Source organism: Salmo trutta, chromosome 17, assembly GCF_901001165.1.
Source record: "Salmo trutta chromosome 17, fSalTru1.1, whole genome shotgun sequence".
In the NCBI taxonomy this organism is placed as follows: Eukaryota; Metazoa; Chordata; class Actinopteri; order Salmoniformes; family Salmonidae; genus Salmo; species Salmo trutta.
In genome coordinates, this window is record NC_042973.1 from 15,511,254 (window position 1) to 15,536,333 (window position 25,080).

A 25,080-nucleotide genomic window follows, 5' to 3' on the forward strand; every position below is an offset into this window, starting at 1 on the left:
TTGGGACTACATTTCAACATAACCTATATTCAAGGAATGTTGGAATAATACAAGTTTTATATCATTGTGTCACGTCCTGACTATAGAGAGCCCTTGTTTCTCTATGGTGTAGTAGGTCAGGGCGTGACTAGGGGGTAGTCTAGTTTAATATTTCTATGTTGTGTTCTAGTTTATATTTTCTAGTTTGGTGTTTCGTATGATTCCCAATTACAGGCAGCTGGTAATCGTTGTCTCTAATTGGGGATCATATTTAAGTAGCTATTTTCCCCACCTGTGTTTGTGGGATATTGTTTTGTGTTTGTGCACCACCAAGTCACGTTTAGTTGTTCGTTTATTTGTTTTTGCTTGTAGTTTCACTTTGGAATAAAGATGTGGAACTCTACACACGCTGCGCATTGGTCCCGTTCTTACGACAATAACGTGGCCTCATTTCAACCCTTGACTAAATAAGAATTGAGGCAGAATTTGAAATGTGAATTTCCATCCAGACCAAACAATCTGCTTCACTGACATACGTGTTAAGCTATGTCCCAGTTGGTAAGCAGACAATAATTACGTTCTGGTTCATATGCACAGTGCAATACTCGACTCAATTTAACATTTTATAGTACAGCGACTTACAGTAATTAAAACTACATCTCTGGACTTTTCGTATTGATCTACCGTGGTAATCGAACCAATAATCCTGGCATTGCATGAGCCATGCTCTACCAACCGAGCCACACGAGAATCCAATCTTATTTTTCCGAATACAAAGAGCTATCCAACATCTGCCCTCAACTACACGCCCTACGGGGCAGAGGGACTCCAGCAGAAGCTGGTCTCTCCCACCTCCAACAACAAACCAGCCCAGGGATGAGCTAATGCTGCTATCTTCATGTCTGTGTGCTTGGCATTGGCTTTCCAATACTTAGTAGCATAATTACATGATAGGATAATGAGCGGTGAAATTATTCTGTCATCCTGGTTAATGTAGGATAAATTCTTCCACGATATACTGTACACGGACCATTATAGTGTGTTGGTATGAATCTGTTTACTAGTGTACGGTTTTACATTGCTTTTTGATCATGTTGTACATTTGTGAATTTCAGCTCAACGGCAATTCTATTTGTAGGTTGTTCAGTAGTCTGTACAACTTTTTGTGAATGAGCTTATTAGCTGAATAAGTAAGCTGTATGAAAATTACATTAAAATGATTTCGTTTTGGAGGGATCTCATAGCCGAACTTGTTTACAATTCTGAGAAATGTGAATTTTATATTTTGTCCATTTATGTAAACAAGGTAAAGTGGTTGTTTATGTTCCAGAAAGTGAAATCCATGCACGCTGTGGATCTCAGAATGACGGATGATGAGTGCTCATAAATCATGTTTGTCAGAATTTTTTTATCTAGTAATGAAGGTTTATGAGTATCTCATCTCCAATTTTGATGAAATGGTATTAGGCCTACAAAAAAAAGTGTTTCTAAAGGAACAGAAGCTTCGTAAATGGTAATCAAATCAAAAGACAGTCATTCAAATAAATGACTGTTGTGTATCACATGCATTTCATAATAAAAATCCATAGCCTATAATTAACCTTCAGATTCACATTTTTACCGTGATGAACTCTTTTGTCACCCGCCCCACCTATTTCCTGATTTAGCATTGGAGATATCCATTGTGTAACAGACGGAACAAGTGTCGCGCAGCATCCTTGAATGACACAGTTCAACATGGACCACTTCATTTACATCTAAATTTAAGTTAAACTCCAAACGGATAAAGATGGTAAAGTATCACTTAAATATTGATGAAACGACACAGGAAAAACATGCAAAGGATGAATATTAAACAGCATATATATAGGCTATAATCGTTTACTGTCTATGACATTTTTTGTAACCCGTATTCTCTCTAACAGGTCGCGTTTCTTATTTGAGGTCGCATTTTTTGCGCTTCTACAAATACATGCGTGAAATGAAATGTCAATGGCTCTAGCATCTATGAACCATATGTTCAACCCCAATCTCATTTTGGTTGAAGAGTGACTTTCACATCTACTCTTATGAGACACAATAGTCACTTATTAGACTGGACATGATTGATTTCACTGTTCTCCAATTCAAAAAATGTTAATACATTTTTGTTTAGATTCAACGAAAATGTACAAACTTAAATGCTGACGATGTGAAGAGAATTAGCCTAGATTTAAGTACCTAAAAAACGAAATAATGTCTTGAATAATGTTATTTCAAGGGACAAGTTTGAATTGGTCATCAGGATATAGTCTGCAAATAATATTTTCAGTTTGTAAATGTCTCAATTAAGTTGATCATTTAAACATTGCACTCAAGCTATTTGATTGGTTGTTATTTCTCTGTGTAAGAAGTGGTGGTTCAGTCAGTGATGAGAGGAATTATTGATCACTGTTATAACCAGTTAATTATTAACACTCAGCATACCACACACAATGGATCCACACACCTTCTCTCCTGTTAGATTAGATATTTGTTTAATCTGTGTTTTGTTATTTGGTATCACATTTTCCTTTAACCTATGCCATAAACAAACTATATGTTAATAACTCATGTGAACTCTTTCAGACATTTTTGGAAAGTTCTGGAGGCAATGATCATATTAAAGGGCATGCAGTTCTGTTTTGAGTAAGCAAGTGCTTGAGAACAATGCCAGATAGGCTCCATCTGTTGTGGTCCACAGACAGGTCTTTCTTATTTCCTCTGTGTGTCACAAGAAAAGTATCTCTAGCAAAGCATGCACCTCATTGGCCCATTTATGACTGCTACTGCATTTTCTATGGTAACCATTGCAGAGTGATACACGAGGTGAATAGGTGTGTGGTTGTAGTTACTTCCTGTTTCTCTTCATTGTATTATTCTTTTAACTCTTTATTCAGCAAAGATCTTTGCTCTTGAAGTAATGATTTTTGAGTGTGGGTTTTTCTAAACTTTTCAGAGAAGTAGCATTGATCATAAAAGTGCACTGTCTGTGACAATCTGACCTAATTGATTACTGTGCCATGACCTCTATCTCAGAACATCTTCCCTTACTGGCTCTTTGGTAGTTTCACTTGCATGTGACATTCGGTTTGGTTGCACCTAACATGTCAAATGTGCCTCAGAGAACACTATTCACACATCTAATGAAATATCTCTCTGTGTCTCAAAGAAAATAATAGCTTTCAGTTTTATCAGCTTTCTCTGATAGTAGCACATTCAGAAAGACTTGTACCTGTGTTTTCACTCTGGTGCTTGAGAGAGACTTTATATTGGTCAGAGCAAGTAATTTATTGAGCCTATAGTGTCCTTTAGTGGCAGTAATGACGCTAGGATCAGGAACCGCTAGTGATTTGACGTGTGCATTCCCTCATTCGAATGATGCCTCAGTGTTGGTGTGTGAAGAAAGAAATCCGTGTGGGGGTGGTTGCACTTGTTTTTGCTATTCTGCTAACTTCCTGCTTACAAACTGAGCCGCATTCTCACCTTGCTGTATCTGTGTCAGGGGGAGAGTGTGGATGTTCGTGCATTGAGGGCCAGGTTCCATGCCAAGGCTGACATGGCAAGTAGCCAAGATAGTACTTCTCCAAAATCTCCACTGCCAGGATTTGGTAGAGGAGGCCAGTTGTTGGCAGATGCCGGTGTTACAGCAAATGGAGGGGTCCGACATAAACTGATGCCTATGGTTCCCACACCACTACTTTCTGGATCAAGCTCCACACCCGACCTTCAGAGACTACCACCACGACCTGTAAGGGCTGAACTGGAGGGCATATCCACCATCCCCAAGCCTCATGGTGTCTTCCCCCGTCCTCCACCATCACACCGCCCCCATGGAGCCACCAAGGAGCTGCCCCGACCTCTAGCCCCACCCTCAGACACTGACAGGCTAGAGAAGGTGAGGGTCACAGGAGAGCGCCTGCAGAATATGATGCTAACGCACAAGGGAGTACCCACCGCCCCTTCCAAGCCAGCGCCACCCTCCCTACCCAGCCAGAGGAGTCTGACAGAGGTAACCCCCCTGAGAAGGACCCTGCCCTCTGAGGGCCCCAGACCCATAAAGCCCAGACGACCCCCCCACGTCAACCTGCAGGCCCATCAGAGAAACACCAGGGCACCACACCTTGCAGGGCACCCAGGGCACCCAGGGTTAAGGAAGACTGAAGGTAAGCAGCTTGGGCCTAGATCAGATCAAACTTAGTTTGGCTAACACCTACAGTGCCTTCAGAAAGTATTCACACCCCTTTACTTTTTACAGCCTGCTTTTTAAATTGATTGTGATCTACACGCAATACCCCATATTGTCAAAGTGGAATTTTGTTAGAAGAACATTTGAGATTATACTGAACAAAAATATATACGCAACATGTAAAGTGTTGGTCCCATGTTTCATAAGCTGAAATAAAAGATCCCAGAAATGTTCCATATGTACAAAAGGCTTATTTCTCTCAAATTTTGTGCACAAATGTGTTCACATCCCTGTTAGTGAGCATTTCTCCTTTGCCAAGATAATCCACCCACCTCACAGGTGTGGCATATCAAGAAGCTGATTAAACAACATGATCATTACAGTCTCACCAGGGTAAACCTGACTGCAGTTCAGCATTGTAACCAATTTCAGCGGGTAAATGCTCACCTTCGGTGACCACTGGCACGCTGGAGAAGTGTGCTCTTCACGGATGAATCCCGGTTTCAATTGTATGGCGTCTTGTGGGCGAGCAGTTTACAGAGGTTTCAACATTGTTAAAAAAATGGTGGCGGTGGGGTTATGGTATGGGCAGTAGCGTGCGCGGGTTGACTCATAACCCGCAGTCCCCACGGTTATATCCACGGGGCGGATGGGTTTAGGGGTCATTGAATATTGGCTGAAGGGTGGGTGGTGGGCTGGTTGAATAAAGAGAAACAATACCTTTAAAAAAAATCAACAAATATATAATTATTGTGCAAGTTATATAAGCTACATTGAGGTTTGTCGTTCATTATTTTAGGCTATAGGGTATTAGTGTATAACATTCTGACCACACCGGTTGCTTCGTGCCAACGAGCGACTGCATTGCCAGGCGCTAAAATCGAAGTTGATTCTATTTGTGGCACGGAATGCGCTAAAGTCCTGTCTCTCCAATCTCCTCATTGGCTTATAGAAGCATATACCCACGTGCAATCTCCTCATTGGTTATACCCACGTGGGTGATTGAAAAATGAACTGAGGTCAGTTATGGTAATATACCTTATTATGAAAGTTAGTTGCCAATCGCCTTATAAAATCCAAAGAAGAAAAAGCCTGGAAAGAGTAGAGATGACTAGAAACGATTCGGTTGACCGTTTTATGTGTGGATTAATTGTCGGAGTAGAGGACCTTGTGCATTTCAGGTAAAATAACAACTCAATGTGTATATCTCAGGACAAATTAGCTAGCAACTGTAAGCTAGCTAAAATGCCTTAAACTTTTAATTCTTTCGAGCTGTCCCCAAATTAATATAATTGGTTCAGAGTTTGTTTTGATATTTCAACCTGTGTGTCCTGATCTTTGGTGTGGGGGGACAAAATCAATTTGAGCACAATGGTGCACGCGTACGCAGGCACATGTCTGGTTTGGGCATGGTGTAAATCTAAGCTTTAGGGCTTAACGGTACACTCGCCAAATAGCCTACTCAGCCAATCGACAAATAATGGTTTTTGGGAACAGGCAGAAAAAGTTAACATCAACCAGGGAGGTAAAAAAAGGACATTGTCGAAGTTTAATGCAATAAGACAAAAGCTGCAAAAGGAGAGTTGAAAATAAAGAGTAGAGAGGGCCAGAGAAGTCATGTTTGGAAAATATGTTGTGAAGTGGTAAAAGAGGATGATAGCAGTGCCGGTGTTGTGCCGAAAATCTCCCCCCTGTCAGAATCCCCCCCCTATTTTCCTTAATTTTGTGGCTAGAGTTAAATACTTTCTGTGACACACATCAGAGTCAAATACTTTCTACAGAACAAACTTCAAGTCAGGATAGGCAACCAAAGTTAATAATTAATGTATGTGTGTTATATTAAACATAGAGGAGGGAGGAAAATGTTGGCAAGCAATAAACATTTCAGAACAACTATGGCTGAATTATTATCCTTACACTTTCAAAAATACTAGTCGAATAAGACATGAGAGAGATGACGAATTTTGGCAAAGAGATTTATTTATAGACGAATACAAAATTCAGTAGCGGATTTAGGTACGGGCGACATGGGCAGCCGACCAGGACAGCATCTTGCTGGGGGTGGCCCCGGGTGCCCCCGGGTGTGGGCGGGGGCGGGCACGGACGCTGAAGGGGGGTTCGCCCAGGGCGCCATACAAGTAGGAACCGCCACATACACTTGAAACAAATATCCAAACCGAACTGCAGACAAAAATGCTCTCTGCTACTAAGGTCAGTGAAATGTAGGCTAAACTGACAATGGAGTGAAGAGCAGAAATCTCAACTAGCAAGCAAGTCGCAGCAATGAAGAACGCAAAGGGGGGAGGAATTCTGTCAGGGAGGAGATTTTCGGCACAACACCTGTTATGTTATGTGTGATGATTGTGAGGCACTATACAAATTCGACAGTCACAAGACGAGACTTCAACATTTGTGGACTATTTAATAGGCCTATGGCATGTCAAGGGAACTGTAGCCTACTGTTTAGATTGGGTAAATGGAAACTGAAATCTGGACACTGACTGTAGGTCTATAACCTCTCACATAGCCTTAATAATAACTCCTGCATAATTAAGCATTTCTTGCAGTAAAACGATACACCAAAAGTAGACAAAATTTGGACTTGGGAACAGGAGTGGAGAAATATGATTTATTTATTTATGCATCTTGAGAGAATGCAATGCTCAATTAGATACCATCTGTAGAGGTGGTCTTCATCATAAAAGCTGATAGTATTTTAACCACATAAAATATGCATCGAAGATTAACTGAAATCTTATCAGATGGGTCGTTTTCACTTTTTTTCCACTTTTTTTCCCTTACAACCAGTCAAACTGATATCATTTAGACATTTTGCACAGGAAATCTTTCCCATTTTTTTGCTGTATTTTCTCCCCAGTCCCTAAACGTCTTTGCTCCGTGAAAGATGACTGAAAACTTTACCGATGACAACTATATTGAAGCATTCATTCTATTGATCTATGACATTATTCTGTTGAGCAAGGGTTTATTTAGTCTTCTAGGACGACATATCTTTCTTATTTAACTAGGCAAGCCAGTTAAGAACAAATTCTTATTTACAATGATGGCCTACCCCGGCCAAACCCTAACAACGCTGGGCCAATTGGGCGCCACCCTACGGTGGGGGGGCGGGCACATGGGTAGCTGGCAAGACTTCAAAAATACTTTCTAACAAGGATCAATAACTTACTTGACAGCTTGAAGAATTTTTAAAATAATAATGGGCAAACATTGTACAATCCAGGTGTGTAAAACTCCTAGAGACTTAGCCAGAAACACTCACAGCTGTAATCGCTGCCACAGGTGATTGTAACATGTATTGACTCAGGGGGTTGAATACTTATCTAATAAAGATACTGTATATTACTGTTTTATTTTCCATAAACATTTCCTTTAAATGTTAGAATTTTTCTTCCACTTTGACATTACATAGTATTCTGTGTGGATCGTTGACCAAAAAATTACAATTAAATCTATTTTAATCCCACTTTGTAACGCAACAAAATGTGGGAAAAAGTCAAGGGGTGTGAATACTTTCTGAACGCACTGTAACTCTCGAAGTCCTCCTGACCAGAGTCTGGTATGACTCCTTGATGTTGTTGGCACAATGTGTCGATAAGGAAAGGGGCTGTGTTGGGTTTCCTCTGTGTCTATCTCAATCAAACACCCACATGCACAGCCACACACACTTCAAACCCCCAGGGAAAAAAAACATATTTGAGAGAACCAATTAAAACCATTGCACAATTTCTGAGCAAATATTGCATTAGCAAACAGCCTCCTTTCCAGACCAATGTGGTCACAGCTCTCCCTGCGCTGTGAGTGACCTGGGTTGCGTCAGCCAGGCTAGGTGTAACTGCTATAGAGCTGTCGAATCACAGCGTTGTAACGCTTTCGTTTGGAGAAGTAGCGGAGTCAGGCGCAGGACACAGGGATAAGTGCAAACAAACGTGTTTACTCAAAAACCACAATCAAAAATTCTCCCACAGCAAAATAACAGGTTTGGGAGAAACACCTCCAACAACCACTAAACATGAACAATCACGGACAAGACAGAAAGGGAAGCAGAGGGTTAAATAAGGAACATAATCAGGGAATTGAAAACAGGTGTGTATAATTAAGACAAAACAAAACGAACAGGGAAACATAGATCGGTGGTGACTAGTAAGCCGGTGACGTCGACCACCGAACGCCGCCTGAACAAGGAGAGGGGCCGACTTCGGCGGAAGTCGTGACAAGCGTCTGCTCGTGTGGCCAGTGTCACAAAGCCACACCGTCCCAATCGCATTAGAACTAGAAAGTGTAGGCTATATATAAATAATGACACCCAAATTGAAAATCTTTAAACTAAATAATTAGGATTTCTATCAGCCTAATCGAGGAGTAATTACATCTCATATTCCACTGTTCGAACTTGTAAACAAGGCTGCATGGGATTTCTCTTAATGCGACTTCGTGCAGCTAATGGCAATTTCCTCTTTAGGTATAATCCCGGGAGCCGCTTGTGGATTTGACAGCTCTAATGCAGTTCCACCTCTGACACCGCCAAAACAACCATTATGTGGGTGTCGGCTAATCTAGGCCTTAATTTCCTTTGAAAAAGCCCCCCTTTCGTACAAGTGTAAAATGGAAAACTGACTGTTTTGAATACATTTATACAATGGGTGGGTTTAATCCTGGATGATGGTTGGTTAAAACCGCATTCCAGCCAGTGTCTATTCTATTTGAATACATGTATGGACTTACTGTAAGCACCATAATGACACAAGAAAGGTATCTGTTCACTTGCAACCTGTATAATATGCAATGTGCCTTATCTAGTTACCAGTTAAAACCTCAACACGTCTCTCTCTAAAAAGTATTTTGGAATGACCTACTGTATACATGCGGAACAGTATCTTCTGTAAGAAATGAATGATCAAAAGAAATTCTCAGACTGCTGCTGCTGGTGCAGAGCATTGCCCTTCAATATATATGTTAATATTGAATTAGTTGGTGAAGACCTACTGTAGACCTACAGTGCAGGTTGTTTCTTTTCCTCAGGTGGCAGCAGTAAGTCTCTTCCAGGAATAGTCAGTCTGTCTGGCCCCTCAAGACTCCCAACCAAGCCCAGCAGCCTACCACGGCAGTGTATCCCTGTGTAAGTGTGCTCACTTGAAATGTCAAGTGTTGAGTGTTAAATGTTGAGTGATAGTATGAACACAAATTGTGATTACTCTGTAGGCAACTGGATTTACAGGAACAAAAAAGCCACATTTTTCACGTAAGTATTTTTTCCCTCTGATTCCTGTTGTCTCGTTAGACATTCCGAGGATGACCAGGGGGAATATGATGACATAGGCCTAGGCCTAGATGTAAAACCCCTTCCCCCACCCCCAAACCCAAAACACCCAGGGAGCTGGGACAAAAGTGGTATGTCTGAAAATAAATACTATATTACCATGAACACATGCAAGAGATTCACTAGCTATTGTGAATTTAGGGCTGAATCATGATGACTCTTAAATCGTGAATGTATGATTTATGTGAAAGCTTGAATTATATACACATATAGTTTCTCAATCCATCATCCCATAATGTATGTATTTTACATGTTCATCACTTGTTCATGCATGTCATTAATTATATTTTCTGCTATTTCACCTACAGACTCCTGGAATGAAAATAGTTCTTCACAAATAGATAAGGTGAAAGAATTGGAAAACAGAATTCATGTTTACCATCAGTGACCATCAGTGCAGAACACTGCTTTTGAATTACTTCTGAAATACTGTTCTTGATACACATGCTTTTCATGACATCTATGTTCTTATTCCTGGCTGCAGGGGAGCGATGAAAGTGAGGTCTATGATATGATTGATAAGTAAGTATAGTATTGAAATACAACTTTGATCCCCTGCCTACATACAGTACGTGATATATTGGGTTTATGCTTGTCTTACAAGTAGACAACTCAATGTCTGGCATAGCATACTTTAAACAGCCAATATCACAAGGCTAATAATAAAAAAACTCTTGGATACTCACATATCTGTTAAAACATGTTTATATAAGCGTAATAGCTGTCCACTTCAAATAATCACTGACCCGTTAATGTCTCTGTCTTTTGCCATCTTAGAGGCAACCAAGAGGAGGTGAAAACCACAAGTTCTGATAAGAATAAACAGAAAGAGTTGAGGCGGCAGAAAGAGCAGGAGAGGAAAGAGCAAAAGGAAATACTGGAAAGGGAAAACAAATACAGAAAGAAATTCAAGGTGATATGCCACATTTCCATGCGCTAACAAATCCATAAATCCCCCCAAACAGTAATGTTTGTCATAACACACTTGCTACATTTGATACCAGTGTTTTGGATATGGTGCTGCAGCCTGGTCTCAGAGCATTTCTCATTATTCTGTATGTAAATCCAAGACACTCCATTTAGTATGATATGTTACGTTTCGTATGGTATGTATTTATATGTATTTATATATATGTTGCAAATTACAATTCATATTAAATTTGCAAAATGTACAATATATTACGAATTTGCAAAACATATGATATGTTACGAATTCTAGCTAGGTGGCAAACGTTAGCTAGCTGGCTAGGCTAGGGGTTAATTAAGGTGAAGGTTAGGGTTAAGTTTAGAAGTTAGGTTAAAGGGTTAAGGTTAGGGTTAGGGGAAGGGTTAGCTAAAAGGGTTAAGGTTAGTGTTAGGGTTAGCTAACATGCTAAGTAAATGCAAACCTAAAAAGTAGTAAGTAGTTAAAAAGTTAAGTTAAGCCTTAATTAGCCATCTGTCTTATGTAACCATACCAAACATAACATATCATACTAATTTAAGTGTCCCGGATTTACATTTACTATGTTACGTCTGAGACCAGGTTGGGAATTCTGGAACACACCTGTAATACATCTCTGTGAGCCTTTTACATATGGTGTTTTGCCAAATATAGAAATACTGTAATGTAATATCACATGCAGAACATAAATCTCATTCATCTCTGCAGTCTAAAAACACCACTTTACAACCTTCTGTGTTTATTTGTACCCTTCCACAGCTGGGGACTGGGGACATAGAGGTCATTCACATGGCCAGGGTTCGACATGACTGGCAGGGGGGCAAGCAGGATCTAACTGTTCGGCAGGGAGACAGCGTGGAGATCTTACGGGTTAAGAACAATCCTGGGGGCATGTGGCTAGCTCGCACACAGACTGGCACCTGTAAGTAAAACACTGTTAAGTTCTATAGAACTAAGGGACGGTTCTAAATTTAATGGGGTGAGGTGGCTGGTCCAAAATAGGGGGGGGGTTGTCAAATTATTTTTTTTGATTTGGGGAGGGTTGTGTGATTTTTTTAATGGGCACAGGGAACGGTAGTATATATTTTTGCTTGTTTACAATCCCATTTTGCAGGTTTTACTATACAAATACCTAGGTGTCTGGTTAGACTGTAAATTCTCCTTCCAGACTCACATTAAGAATCTCCAATCCAAAATTAAATCTAGAATTCCTATTCCTAGCTTCCTATTTCGCAACAAAGCATCCTTCACTCATGCTGCCAAACATACCCTCGTAAAACTGACTATCCTACCGATCCTTGACTTCGGCGATGTCATTTATAAAATAGCCTCCAACACTCTACTCAGCAAATTGGATGTAGTCTATCACAGTGCCATCCGTTTTGTCACCAAAGACCCATATACTACCTACCACTACGACCTGTATGCTCTCGTTGGCTGGCCCTCGCTACATATCCGTCGCCAAACCCTCTGGCTCCAGGTCATCTAAGTCTTTGCTAGGTAAAGCCCTGCCTTATCTCAACTCACTGGTCACCATAGCAACTCCCACCCGTAGCACGCGCTCCAGCAGGTATATTTCACTAGTCATCCCCAAAGCCAACACCTCTTTGGCCGCCTTTCCTTCCAGTTCTCTGCTGCCAATGACTGGAACAAATTGCAAAAGTCACTGAAGCTGGAGACATATCTCCCTCACTAACTTTAAGCATCAGCTGTCAGAGCAGCTTACCGATCACTGCACCTGTACACAGCCCACCTGTAAATAGCCCACCCAACTACCTCATCCCCATATTGTTATTTATTTGCTCTTTTGCACCCCAGTATCTCTACTTGCACATCATATAGCCACATTTCCTCATCTGCTTGCATGCACCTCCCTTATCAAGGTGTTTTGGTACTTCCCTTAAGCACTATGCTTTTCTGCGCCCCAAGTATACAGTCAACTCTATCTTGCCCATCTATACATAGTGACAATAGTGGTAGGTGGATAATTTGCCCAGATCTGTAATAGGTTAACTAGCAATCATACCACACATAAAATCATTCAAATCTGCACACATTTTCCATATAAATCCACAAGAACATAGAGGAATAGCTGATAGGAGACACGTAGCTCAAAAAGCTATCTTATTGATCTTGTTTAGACTACAAATTTAATTTACTGTATAACGGATTCCCTCTTCACGTTTCTCAAAATAGTGAAAACTAAAATAGTGATTCCTTTAATTCATATGAATCGCTTATTTTTAACAATAATTTTTCACTAACCGAATGATGTGCTTCGCCATTGTAGTAGTTGGGGGTTCGGTTAAATCACGGTTCATCAAATTATGGGAATAATCATTTGTGAATCACAAACAGTAAAAGGACACAATTCAGCTGTAGACTTCCTTTCGAACTGTGTCGCTGCAAAACTCATTTTGTAGATGCTTTAAGTTGATTTGAACGTTCAACTTTTATTTTATTATATATATACAGTTGAAGTCGGAAGTTTACCTACACTTAGGTTGGAGTCATTAAAACTCGTTTTTCAACCACTCCACAAATTTCTTGTTAACAAACTATAGTTTGGCAAGTCGGTTAGGACATCTACTTTGTGTATGACACAAGTAATTTTTCCAACAATTGTTTACAGACAGATTATTTTACTTATAATTCACTGTATCACAATTCCAGTGGGTCAGAAGTTACATACACTAAGTTGACTGTGCCTTTAAACAACTTGGAAAATTTCCAAACACCTGAAGGTATCACATTCATTTGTACAAACAATAGTACGCAAGTATAAACACCATGGGACCATGCAGCCGTCATACCGCTCAGGAAGGAGACACGTTCTGTCTCCTAGAGATGAACGTACTTTGTTGTGAAAGTGCAAATCAATCCCAGAACAACAGCAAAGGACCTTGTGAAGATGCTGGAGGAAACGGGTACAAAAGTATCTATATCCACAGTAAAACGAGTCCTATATCGACATAGCCTGAAAGGCAGCTCAGCAAGGAAGAAGCCACTGCTCCAAAACCGTCATAAAAAGCCAGACTGTGGTTTGCAATTGCACATGGGGACAAAGATTGTACTTTTTGGAGAAATGTCCTCTGGTGTGATGAAACAAAAATAGAACTGTTTGGCCATAATGACCATCATTATGTTCGGAGGAAAAAGGGGGAGGCTTGCAAGCCGAAGAACACCATCCCGACTGTGAAGCACGGGGGTGGCAGCATCGTGTTGTGGGGGTGCTTTGCTGCAGGAGGGATTGGTGCCCTTCACAAAATAGATGGCATCATGAGGAAGAAACATTATGTGGATACATTGAAGCAAAATCTCAAGACATCAGTCAGGAAGTTAAAGCTTGGTCGCAAATGGATCTTCCAAATGGACAATGACCCCAAGCATACTTCCAAAGTTGTGGCAAAATGGCTTAAGGACAACAAAATCAAGGTATTGGAGTGGCCATCACAAAGCCCTGACCTCAATCCCATTGAAAATTTGTGGACAGAACTGAAAAAGCGTGTGCGAGCAAGAAGGCCTACAAACCTGACTCAGTTACACCCGCCCTGTCAGGAGGAATGGGCCAAAATTCACCCAACTTATTGTGGGAAGCTTGTGGAAGGCTACCTGAAACATTTGACCCAAGTTAAACAATTTAAAGACAATGTTACCAAATACTAATTGGGTGTATGTTAACTTCTGACCCACTGGGAATGTGATGAAAGAAATAAAAGCTGAAATAAATAATCCTCTCTGCTATTATTCTGACATTTTACATTCTTAAAATAAAGTGGTGATCCTAACTGACCTAAGACAGGGAATTTTTACTCTGATTAAATGTCAGGAATTGTGAAAAACTGAGTTTAAATGTATTTGGCTAAGGTGTATGTAAACTTCCGACTTCAACTGTATATCTTTTGTTTTGCTGGCTCACCTCACTTGTTCGTTTTACAGTTAATGACATTTATATTGCATTGGGAACAATACAATTATCCTTCTAATAGCCTACAACACCGCAGTGCAAAGAATATTGCATTATAATTTTCAAGTTAGTACAATTCTCCTGAGTGGCGCAGCGGTATAAGGCACTGCATCTGAGTGTTAGAGGTGTCATTACAGACCCTGGTTGCGATTCCAGGCTGTTTCACAAGAGCGGTGATAAATTGGCCCAGCGTCGCCTGGGATTGGCTGGGGTAGGCCGTCATTGTAAATAAGAATTTGTTCTTAACTGACTTGCCTAGTTAAATAAAGACTAAATATATATATTTTTTAAATAATAAAAATAATTCTGTACAATTCTACTCCAGGCCGTAAACTGCAGTGAAAATGTAATTTCAATAATGGCGCAAAAGCCCTGTTATTTCAATGTTTCATTCCATTTGGATCAATTCTGGACAGTCTAATTGTATTTTTACTTCTGATACTGATGCGCTGTCTGTTGCGGGTCATCATTCTCCCAAGTCGTCCAAGTGGCCACATAGGCCTATGCTCCCAGCATGCCCAGTTATTCAGGAAAGCTAAACACACGTTCTGCCTCGGAGAGCTATTCCTCAACCTCTAGCTCTAACCTTCAATATAGCCAAAATATTTGTAATTTAACTTTTAAAATGTACCACCTTTTATGAGTGGCATGAACACAACTAATCACAATGTTTTCATCTGATTAGGCTACTTCAAGTCTCTTGTACTGTAGGCTGCCTGCGCATGTTCATCCCCTCCACTCTAATATCATTCCAGCATCCAAGCTGCGCCCCAGCCATTCGATGAATGGAAAGAGACATCTGTTACAAAACACCAAAAAGTTGATTGACATTCTGAGATTGTCAAGCCAAGCCTTCGATACTGATAAGGGAGGGATGAATTATCTGTTTGTTGATATTGACATACTCTTTGATTGTGGTGTTGAAGTGCAAACCATGATGAAGTGCTCGAAGTCGGTAATCGGTATGCAGTTATGTGTTGCTTATTGGTTGTGTGTGGTGCATTGGCACAGAAACCTAATTATAAATGGAGCATCAAAATGTTGAAAATGCGATTTCACCCTAGCTGATCATTGTCTGCAGCCAGCTCTCATCATAGTGTAATGAGACAGGCAGGGAGAGTGAGCTCGTCTGTGGTGGTCAGCGAACCCTCAACCTTCTGGCCCGCAGCCCTGCTTGGCATCAACTGTGCTACAAAACCATGCTGAAGTGGTCAAGTCAATATCCACATAAACACAGGGTTGCTACAGTTATTATTTGCGGTGGTAATCATTATTTTAGAGTTCATTTTATGAGGAGGGAGGGTGTGCATATTTGTTTACAGTAGAAGGGGAAAAAACATTTACATTGGGGAGGGATGGGATACATTTTTTTTATGACACCTGGAGTTGGACAAGCCCCACCCCCCACTCGAGTAAATTTTGATCTGTCCCTAAACAATTCCATATATGTTCCATATTTTATACTTGGTCCATATTTGCTGTGACAATGCTGAAAATCACACATTTCGTGTACCTGAAGCTACCAAAAACCAGTAATGAAGTGTTACTTTGCAGATGGCTACATCATTAACACATGTGTGGATGTGGACTATGAGGAAGTGAAACGTAAACTCAAACTGTCCAGAGCCCCTGACCCCTCACTGCCACCACCACCACCTCCACCTCCCGTCTCTTTTGAGGACAATGACATTTATTATGATGTTGACTCCTCAGATAACATGAACAGGTAGCTCTCGCAAGCACAAATACATCATGTTACTTTAACTCTGTCTGTAATTGAAACAGGGTAACCTGAATGCAAGTGATTGATATGATTGATATGTTTCTCTCTTACAGCAGCATGACTCAGGAGGAGGGTAAGTGGAGCTGTGAATTACCATTTTCCATTAAGTTGTTCATGTAGTATGCTTATGTTATACTCTCTCTCTCTCTCTCTCTCTCAAGATGACTACGATGATGTCCAAGGAATGAACAATGACTTCCCCCTTCCACCTCCTGAAATAAGGTATTCCTCATGTACAGTATCTTTGAAATATTATTATAATTTGTTTTACTTTTCCGATACACAGGAGAGTACGGTAAGTCAAATGCCTTCCTCTGTCTGGGGTTTTTCACAGTGTGGTGTTGCTTTAATAGCTTGCCAACTTTCCCTGTATGTTTACTTAAAATATTAAAATCAAAGCTTGTATACAGTTTAACTTGTCTGTTGCATAGAGCATGTATTGCACTGTATATAAATAAAGTAGTTGCTAATGGCTAACAATAAGAAAGCATAAATAAGAAAGTTGGCTACTAAAAGAGGACAAAAACTACTTTTGTGATCAGACAAAAAAGGACATGTTTGTCTTTATGTTCCAGTCTACATCCAAAAATGAGCAAGAAACTGGAGAAAGACGAACAAGAGTTCAGAAAAAAGTTTAAGGTAAATCTTAGTTTGCTCTTCTTGCATATCTGTTGAACTGTTAAAAATAGCTTTTACCGCAATTCATGTGCACACATTACTCTGAAAGCACAATCACTAGTCGCCTAATAATATGACATTACCAAGTCATATGAAAAAATAAACATAACTTTTATTTTGTTCTGTCAGTTTGAGGGACCGATTAAGGTGTTACACTGCATGATGGTTGACGCAAGCATCAAGAAGGCAGGAGGGAAGGATCTAGCTGTGGTTCAAGGAGAGATCCTGGAGATAATTCAACTCACCAGTGACAAGAAAGCCCTGTGTCGCAATGAGCAGGGGAAATGTATGTGAATACATCGCCCTCTTGTGAAAAGTTTCTGTAAAAGTCAGTTGTATATCTGATTAGGCTACAGCCTAATCAATTAGAGATTGCAGAAAATTCCCTGTTTTGATTACTTTTGTCAGCATGAGTGTCATTATTTTAATTGTTCATTCATTTTCTTTCTCTCACAGATGGATATGTGCCCAGGGGTGTTCTTCTTCAGGCGTAGGTTTCTTATATATTTATTCAACACAATTATTGGTAGAATATGGATTCAGAATAGCCATAGTCACTGTTAGTCAGTCACTGGTATCATCATTTGCTGCTGACAACTGTGTCATAATGTTTTGGTTAATATGGTTTTCAATATTCCTTTTCAGGGAAGGGGAGGATGTTTACGACGATGTTGATCATATTAACGGTAAGTTATTTTTCAATGAATTATGCTTACACAACATTTATATTTTGACTCTGAAGTGATATTATGAATCTTGCTTTGGGACACAACATCAGGAGTCACAGACCCCAGATGAGCTCATGTAATATATACTGAACAAAAATATAAATGCAACATGTAAAATGTTGGTCCCATGTTTCATGAGCTGAAATGAAAGATCCCAGAAATGTTCCATACGTACAAAAAGCTTATTTCTCTCCAATTTTGTGCACAAATTTGTTTACATCCCTGTTAGTGAGCCTTTCTACTTTGCCACAATAATGCATCCACATGACAGGTGTGGCATATCAAGAAGCTGACCAAACAGCATGATCATTACACAGGTGCACCTTGTGCTGGGGACAATAAAAGGTCACTCTAAAATGTGCAGTTGTGTCACACATCACAATGCCACAGATGTCTCAAGTTTTGAGGGATCGTGTATTTGGCATGCTGACTGCAGGAATATGCACCAGAGCTGTTGTCACAGAATTGAATGTTAATTTCTCTACCATAAGCCGCCTCCAACGTTGTTTTAGAGAATTTGGCAGTACGTACAACCGGCCTCACAACCGCAGACCACGTGTAACCACGCAAGCCCAGGACCTTCACATCCGGCTTCTTCACTTGCAGGATCATCTGAAATCAGCCACCCGGACAGCTGATGCCCTTATGATAAAAGATTGCAGTCAGAGTGCAGTATAACTGCAGCACACTGCAGTATAATTGTAGTTAGAGTGCAATATGACTGCAGTATGCAGGAAAATACTGCGTTCAAAATAACACTGTTTTTTTAACTGCAGTAATTTTGCAGTGTAACTGCAGTTACAGTGCAGTATAACTTCAGTTCAACTGCAATTCAGTTATTCTGCAGTTACTGCGTCCAAAATACCACAGTCGACTGCAGTTACTGCACCTTTACTGCAGTTTCAAAACTGTAATCTTTTTTGTAAGGGTGAAACTGAGGAGTAATTCTGTCTGTAATAACACCCTTTTGTGGGGAAACTCATTCTGATTGGCTGGACCTGGCTCCCAAGTGGGTGGGCCTATGCCATGGAAGCACCCCTGCTCAGTCATGTGAAATCCATAGATTATCGCCTAATGAATTTATTTCAATTGACTGATTTGCTTATATGAACTGTAACTCCGTAAAATCGTTGAAATTGTTTCATGTTGCGTTTATAGTTTTGTTTAGTATATATGCAAAGTAGTAAAAGTACAAGGAGTTAACCCCTTTCTTGACTCCTCTCTCCTCCTTACAGATATCTATGACAATGACAATGTCTATGATCACACAATCCACTGAAACCCTTTTCCTTTCCTGACCAACATGGATCACCAATACTGGACTGACAATTTAATGCTTGTCTTCCAGGGAGACACACACACACACACACACAAATGTCCTAAGAATTTAAACAATCATGGCATGATTGTTGTTTGCTCGAATTTGCTTGTAGAACTATTTAATACACTATGCTTTGTTCGTGGCTGGGCTTCTTGAGATGAGTTTGAATAATAAAAACTTTTTTGTCAATTGTATTTTGTGTATTATTAATATTTTATTAGTGTACTCAACAAAATTATCCTCCCAAGAATTAGAAGAAGGATTTAAAAAGATGATACATTTATTGACATTCCCATGGAATTTATTACCAAAAGCTACCCAATTTATTCAGTTTTTCCACAAAGGCATTGCATCTTTGAATATGTGATCTATTACTACTGCCTGAATATCGATAAATGTATCACTGAACACTTCCTGTTCAAAGTACAACACCATTTTTTCTGTGTCACAGATTGTAGAGGAAACCTGTTTTTGGTACTAGATCACACAATTTCGTATGGACCTTCATGCTGAAAAAGATGACATCTGTCACGTGCATTTACAGATCTTTGTTACTTTGACGCACGGTCATTGCTTCGACGTTGCAGTCAACACCGGCAGGATCAATTTGATTACCATTCGAGTGAACAGAGCTGTGTGCACCTGACTTGCAGACCGCTACTAGTGTGTTTACATAATGCAAAATTCCTTGTTGTCGCTTGTGAATGTGCTTGAGTCGTACAGAGGAAGAGATAAAGTGGTAAGTGTCGCACCAAAACATTTAATAAGAAATCAGATGTAGTATGAATACATACTACATTCAGTTATTTCATTTTAAATATGACAAATGTTGAGTCATTGCCCTATTTAAATGAAGACGCACACCAACACATTCTTTCTAATAGAATGGCCTTGTGTTATGTGGTATATTTGTGGGCAGATAAGGACACTGTGCTATGGGTCCCAGCTGGTTGGTGGGGTTCTGTCTGAGAAGCCAGGGCTGTCATCCGCACAGCTTGGAAAGAGCCTCCTACTGTTCTCTGCACAGCTAAGCCACTGTCGGACTGTACTTCGACTCTTCGATGACCTCTCCATGCTCACATATTCACAAAGCTATGGTCTTGGAGCCGGGGTGAGCAACGAGACTATAGCAGCGTTTCCCAAACTTGGTCTTCTGGACCCCTAGGGGTGCATGTTTTGGTTTTTGCCCTAGCACTACACAGCTGATTCAAATGATCAAAGCTCTATGATTAGTTGATTATTTGAATCAGCTGTGCAGTGCTAGGTCAAAAAACAAAATGTGCACCCCTTGGGGGACTGAGTTTGGGAAACCCTGGTCTATAGGATTGGACCTTTCTGTCATGAAATTATATATTTTCTTTACTTCTATGACCAGAAATGCCCTGTATGAAACGTTTCTGAAATGACATAGCCAGCCATCACCTGTGTCTCAAGACATGGCGATAGCCCCACTTCAATATCAAAACATGTCAGTGTCAACACACAATTTAAACTAATTAAAGCCAGATTCCTGTAGTGAGAGATTGAGGGCCAGAGACTTACAATAGAATTGACACTTTCTTTAGATTGACATGCATGTCCCTCTCTCCAGGAAGAAGATTCTGCACTGCGCTGGACGTCTGTGCTGAATAATGTGGCTGACCAATTGTATTACCCTTGTGAACATATAGCGTGGGCTGCCGATGCCAAGATCATCAGTGCTAAGTCTGACAAATGGTGGCTACTAAGCGGTATACTCTGGGGAGCATCTCTGCTTTTAGGCATTTTCAGGTAAGACTATTTCTCCGCTGATGGTTTCATACTACAAAACAAATCTGAGGCACTCATCAATCAGTGAAAGTTACAATGCTACTAGCCTATTTGGCATATGACCAAAGTACTAACAAAGTTGGTATTATCCTTGTTCCCAGGCTCAATTTCTACTGTAGAGAGAGGTTCAGTTTGGAGCTGGCTGGTGGACGAGATTACATTGGCATACTTACAGTACAGATTTTGGCATGGAGCTTTCCTTCGAATGTAGCCTATTGCTTTGGACAGGATTTGAAACACTCAGTGATAGTGGGGAGGCATGTAGAATGGCTATAAGCCAGTTTTACTCACCATACACACTTCCCATTCTAGGTCTATGAGGGTTGTCATGCTGCTGCGGAAGAAGTTAAGGAAGTCAACACGAGGCGACAGTAGGTGAGTCGGGTCAATACTGAATCAGTTTACTTGTGCTCTCTCAATGGCTGTGTGTGTGTGTCAATGACTGTGTTCCATTGCGTAAAATATATTGATGGAATCTTGGCGTTCCCAATGCATATTCATCACATCAATTGGGAGGACATTTCAGGTAAGGATACTAGATACGTGTGTCGCTAAACCAATGAGTGTATATAAATGTATCTTGGGTTTGATTTGTCTCTCTCCAGTGAGGGAACTGTTGCCAGCAGGTCTCAGCTTCGGAGGCAGGTGCAAGGGGAGGTCCTCAGTATTCTCAGCAGCATGGCAGATCTGAGTAATGCCATTCATTGGATGCCCCCTGGTTTCCTCTGGGCAGGACGCTTTCCCAATTGGCTAGTTGGACTTATGGGCACCATGTCATCCCTGATTGGCTTGATCCAGATGGGTGCCAGTCAAGCAGTCAATGCCTAGTCTTATTGCTTTGACAAATCTTTAAATCTTTTTTTTTTTTTTTTACTAACACATTTTGATAACCCAATCAGCATTATTGGACAATATCATTTGTTGAAAAATCTACTGAAAATTGGGGAACATTCAACATCAAACCCTGTTCTGGATGACATCATTGTGCCCAGTGTTGGTAATTAAGTGTTTCTCTTTTATTGACAAAGCTCCACAACCAGATGCAACAGTTGACTATTCTCTGTTTTTAAACTGCTACCAACTGTTCAGCGGTGTTGAACATAGCTCAGATGTGTTTTAAGTTGACTTGTTACTAGTAGGAATACAGTAAAACATGGGAAGCTCTGTCAGCCTGTGCTTGAGTTGAGTCATGTTCAGCCGGCCTACTGTTTCTCCTAGCTAGGCACTCCAATTATCTGTTATGATTCTCATAATTTCTCACATAAACCCATGGAATGTGAAGTGAAAAAATATAGACTATCTATTACAACATTTTAATTAAATAAATTAACCTATTACTCCACAGATCATTCAGGATGAATGAAGATTGTTTTTGTTAGATTTTTTTCATTTTTTCATTTTTTTCTCCAGAATTCTGAATGTTAGATATGAACAATATTGTTGTAACATTAATTGTTTGGCACCAATCAAATTTTTTGTAAAATATAATCATAACTTCAGAGTAGCAATTGCCCTTTCATTATGGTAATGTTCATAAAACCAATGTCAACACAACATTTGTGGCTATTTCAACCACAGAAACAGGCTCGACAATGAAAATATCAGCTGCTGTGAACAGTGATGAATTGTAATTTTTGTTCATAATTTTCCTAGAATAAAATAGTTAAATTACGTAATGTATTTCTGCTGGTTTTATTATATAAAAATCACACAGTGCATTCGGAAAGTATTCAGACCTCTTGACTTTTTCCACATTTTGTTATGTTACAGCCTTACTCTTACATTTATTACGTTGTCCCCCCCCTCCCAAATCTACACACGATACCCCATAATGACAAAGTAAATTTCTTTAAAAAAAACTGAAATTACATTTACGTAAGTATTCAGACCCTTTACTCAGTACTTTGTTGAAGTACCTTTGGCAGCGATTCCAGGCTTGAGTCTTCTTGGGTATGATGCTACAAGCTTGGTACACCTGTATTTGGGGAGTTTCTCCCATTCCTCTCTGCAGATCCTCAAGCTCTGTCAGGTTGGATGGGGAGCGTTGTTGCACAGCTATTTTCAGGTCTCTCTGGAGATGTTCGATTGGGTTCAAGTCCGGGCTCAGGCTGGGCCACTCAAGGACATTCAGAGACTTGTTCCGAAGCCACCCCCGCGTTGTCTTGGCTGTGTGCTTAGGGTTGTTATCCTGTTTGGAAGGTGAACCTTCGCCCCCAGTCTGAGGTCCTGAGCGCTCTGGAGCAGGTTTTCATCAAGGATCTCTCTGTACTTTGCTCTGTTCACCTTTCCCTTGATCCTCTGCCCACTGCCCTATCCCATCTGGACAAGAGAAATACCTATGTAAGAATGCTGTTTATTGACTATAGCTCAGCATTCAATACCATAGTACCCTCCAAGCTCATCATTAAGCTTAAGGCCCTGGGCCTGAAACCTGCCCTGTGCAACTGGGTCCTGGACTTCCTGAGGGGCCGCCCTCAGGTGGTGAAGGTAGGAAACATCACATCCACTCCGCTGATCCTCAACACTGGGGCCCTACAAGGGTGTGTGCTCAGCCCCCTCCTGTACTCCCTGTTCACCCATGACTGCGTAGCAAAGCACGCCTCCAACTCAATCATCAAGTTTGCAGACACAACAGTAATAGGTTTGATTACCAATGATGAGAGCCTACAAGGAGGAGGTGAGGGCTCTGGGAGTGTGGTGCCTGGAAAACAACCTCTCACTCAACTTTAACAAAACAAAGGAGATGATTGTGGACTTCAGGAAACAGCAGAGGTTGCACCCCCCATCTACATTGACGGACCGCAGTGGAGAAGGTGGAAAGCTTCAAGTTCCTTGGCGTACACATCACTGACAAACTGAAATGGACCACCCACCCATGCAGTGTGGTGAAGGCGCAACAGAGCCTCCTCAACCTCAGGAGGCTAAAGAAATGTGGCTTGTCAAATGTCACAGGAAGGCCAAAAAGTTCAAGGGCATCAACCACCCGAGCCACTGCCTGTTCACCCCACTATCATCCAGAAGGTGAGGTCAGTACAGGTGCATCAAAACTGGGACCGAGAGACTGAAAAACAGCTTCTCTCAAGGCCATCACTGTTAAACAGCCATCACTAGCACATTAGAGGAAGCTGCCTATAGGCATAGACTAGAAATCACTGGCCACTTAAAGGAATGGAACACTAGTCACTTTAATAATGTTTACATGTCTGGCATTACTCGTATACTGTTTTTCTATACTATTCTGCATCTTAGTCCGTTCCGCTCTGATATCGCTCGTCCATATGTATATAGTCTTAATTCATTCCTACTTAGATTCGTGTGTATATGTTGTGTAATTTGTTAGATATTACTGCACTGTCGGAGCTAGAAGCACAAGCATTTCGCTACACCCGCAATAACGTCTGCTAATCAAGCGCATGTGGCCTATAACATTTTATTTGAGAAACATCCCCACAGCATGATGCTGCCGCCACCACCATGCTTCACCGTAGGGATGGTGCCAGGTTTCCTCCAGATGTGACGCTTGGCATTCAGGCCAAAGAGGTCAATCTTGGTTTCATCAGACCAGAGAATCGTGTTTCTTATGGTCTGAGAAGCTTTAAGGTACCTTTTGGCAAACTCCAAGCGGGCAGTGGCTTCCATCTTGCCACTCTACCATAAAGGTCTGATTGGTGGAGTGCTGCAGAGATTTTTGTCCTTCTGGAAGGTTCTCCCATCTCCTCAGAGGAACTCTAGAGCTCTGTCAGTGACCATCGGGTTCTTGGTCACCTCCCTGACCAAGACCCTTCTCCCCCGATTTCTCAGTTTGGCCGGGTGGCCAGCTCTAGGAAGAGTCTTGGTGGTTCCAAACTTCTTCCACTTAAGAATGATGGAGGCCACTGTGTGCTAGGGGACCTTCAATGCTGCAGACATTCTTTGGTACTCTTCCCCAGATCTGTGTCTCAGAGCTCTACGGACAATTTCTTCGACCTCAAGGTGTGGTTTTTGCTCTGACATGCACTGTCAACTGTGTGACCTCATATAGACAGGTGTATGCCTTTCCAAATCATGTCCAATCAGTTGAATTTACCACAGGTGGACTCCAATCAAGTTGTAGAAACATCTCAAGGATAATCAGTGGAAACAAGATACACCGGAGCTCAATTTCGAGTCTCATAGCAAAGGGTCTGAATACTTATGTAATAAGTTATTGATGTTTATTATTTTGAATAACTTAGCAACATTTTCTAAAAGCCTGGTTATGCTTTGTCAATATGGTGTATTGTGTGTATAGATAATTTTTAAATGTTTATTCCATTTTAGAATAAGTAACGTAAGAAAATGTGGA

General features: G+C 40.8%; 2 protein-coding genes across 2 annotated transcripts; both read left to right on the plus strand.

The window, feature by feature from the left end:
- Nucleotides 1-1,647: 1,647 nt before the first annotated feature.
- Nucleotides 1,648-19,141, plus strand: si:ch73-40i7.2 (FYN-binding protein 1). Its single transcript, XM_029695841.1, has 16 exons — nt 1,648-1,771; nt 3,503-4,163; nt 9,230-9,326; nt 9,489-9,598; nt 9,836-9,873; nt 10,012-10,049; nt 10,305-10,440; nt 11,230-11,392; nt 15,992-16,163; nt 16,274-16,293; nt 16,382-16,442; nt 16,796-16,859; nt 17,028-17,184; nt 17,355-17,388; nt 17,544-17,584; nt 18,862-19,141. Exons 1-16 carry the CDS (start codon nt 1,769-1,771, stop codon nt 18,903-18,905), a joined length of 1,839 nt encoding a protein of 612 aa, XP_029551701.1. The 5' UTR covers nt 1,648-1,768; the 3' UTR covers nt 18,906-19,141.
- A 203-nt stretch (nt 19,142-19,344) lies between these two features.
- pex11g (peroxisomal biogenesis factor 11 gamma) lies at nt 19,345-22,432 on the plus strand. The gene is made up of 5 exons (XM_029695842.1): nt 19,345-19,686; nt 19,867-20,058; nt 20,539-20,717; nt 21,069-21,131; nt 21,362-22,432. The coding sequence occupies exons 1-5, from the start codon at nt 19,624-19,626 to the stop codon at nt 21,582-21,584; spliced, it is 720 nt and encodes a 239-aa protein (XP_029551702.1). The 5' UTR covers nt 19,345-19,623; the 3' UTR covers nt 21,585-22,432.
- Nucleotides 22,433-25,080: the final 2,648 nt, after the last annotated feature.

Bases quoted from the DNA above. Each gene is read 5' to 3' on its own strand.
- si:ch73-40i7.2 (XM_029695841.1), top strand. The intron at 9,599-9,835 runs GTATGTCTGAAA...TTTCACCTACAG, and splicing joins AGGGAGCTGGGACAAAAGTG to ACTCCTGGAATGAAAATAGT. The intron at 10,050-10,304 runs GTAAGTATAGTA...TTGCCATCTTAG, and splicing joins GTCTATGATATGATTGATAA to AGGCAACCAAGAGGAGGTGA.
- pex11g (XM_029695842.1), top strand. From the start codon at position 19,624: ATGCAAAATTCCTTGTTGTCGCTTGTGAATGTGCTTGAGTCGTACAGA. The intron at 20,718-21,068 runs GTAAGACTATTT...TTCCCATTCTAG, and splicing joins CTGCTTTTAGGCATTTTCAG to GTCTATGAGGGTTGTCATGC. The intron at 21,132-21,361 runs GTGAGTCGGGTC...GTCTCTCTCCAG, and splicing joins TCAACACGAGGCGACAGTAG to TGAGGGAACTGTTGCCAGCA.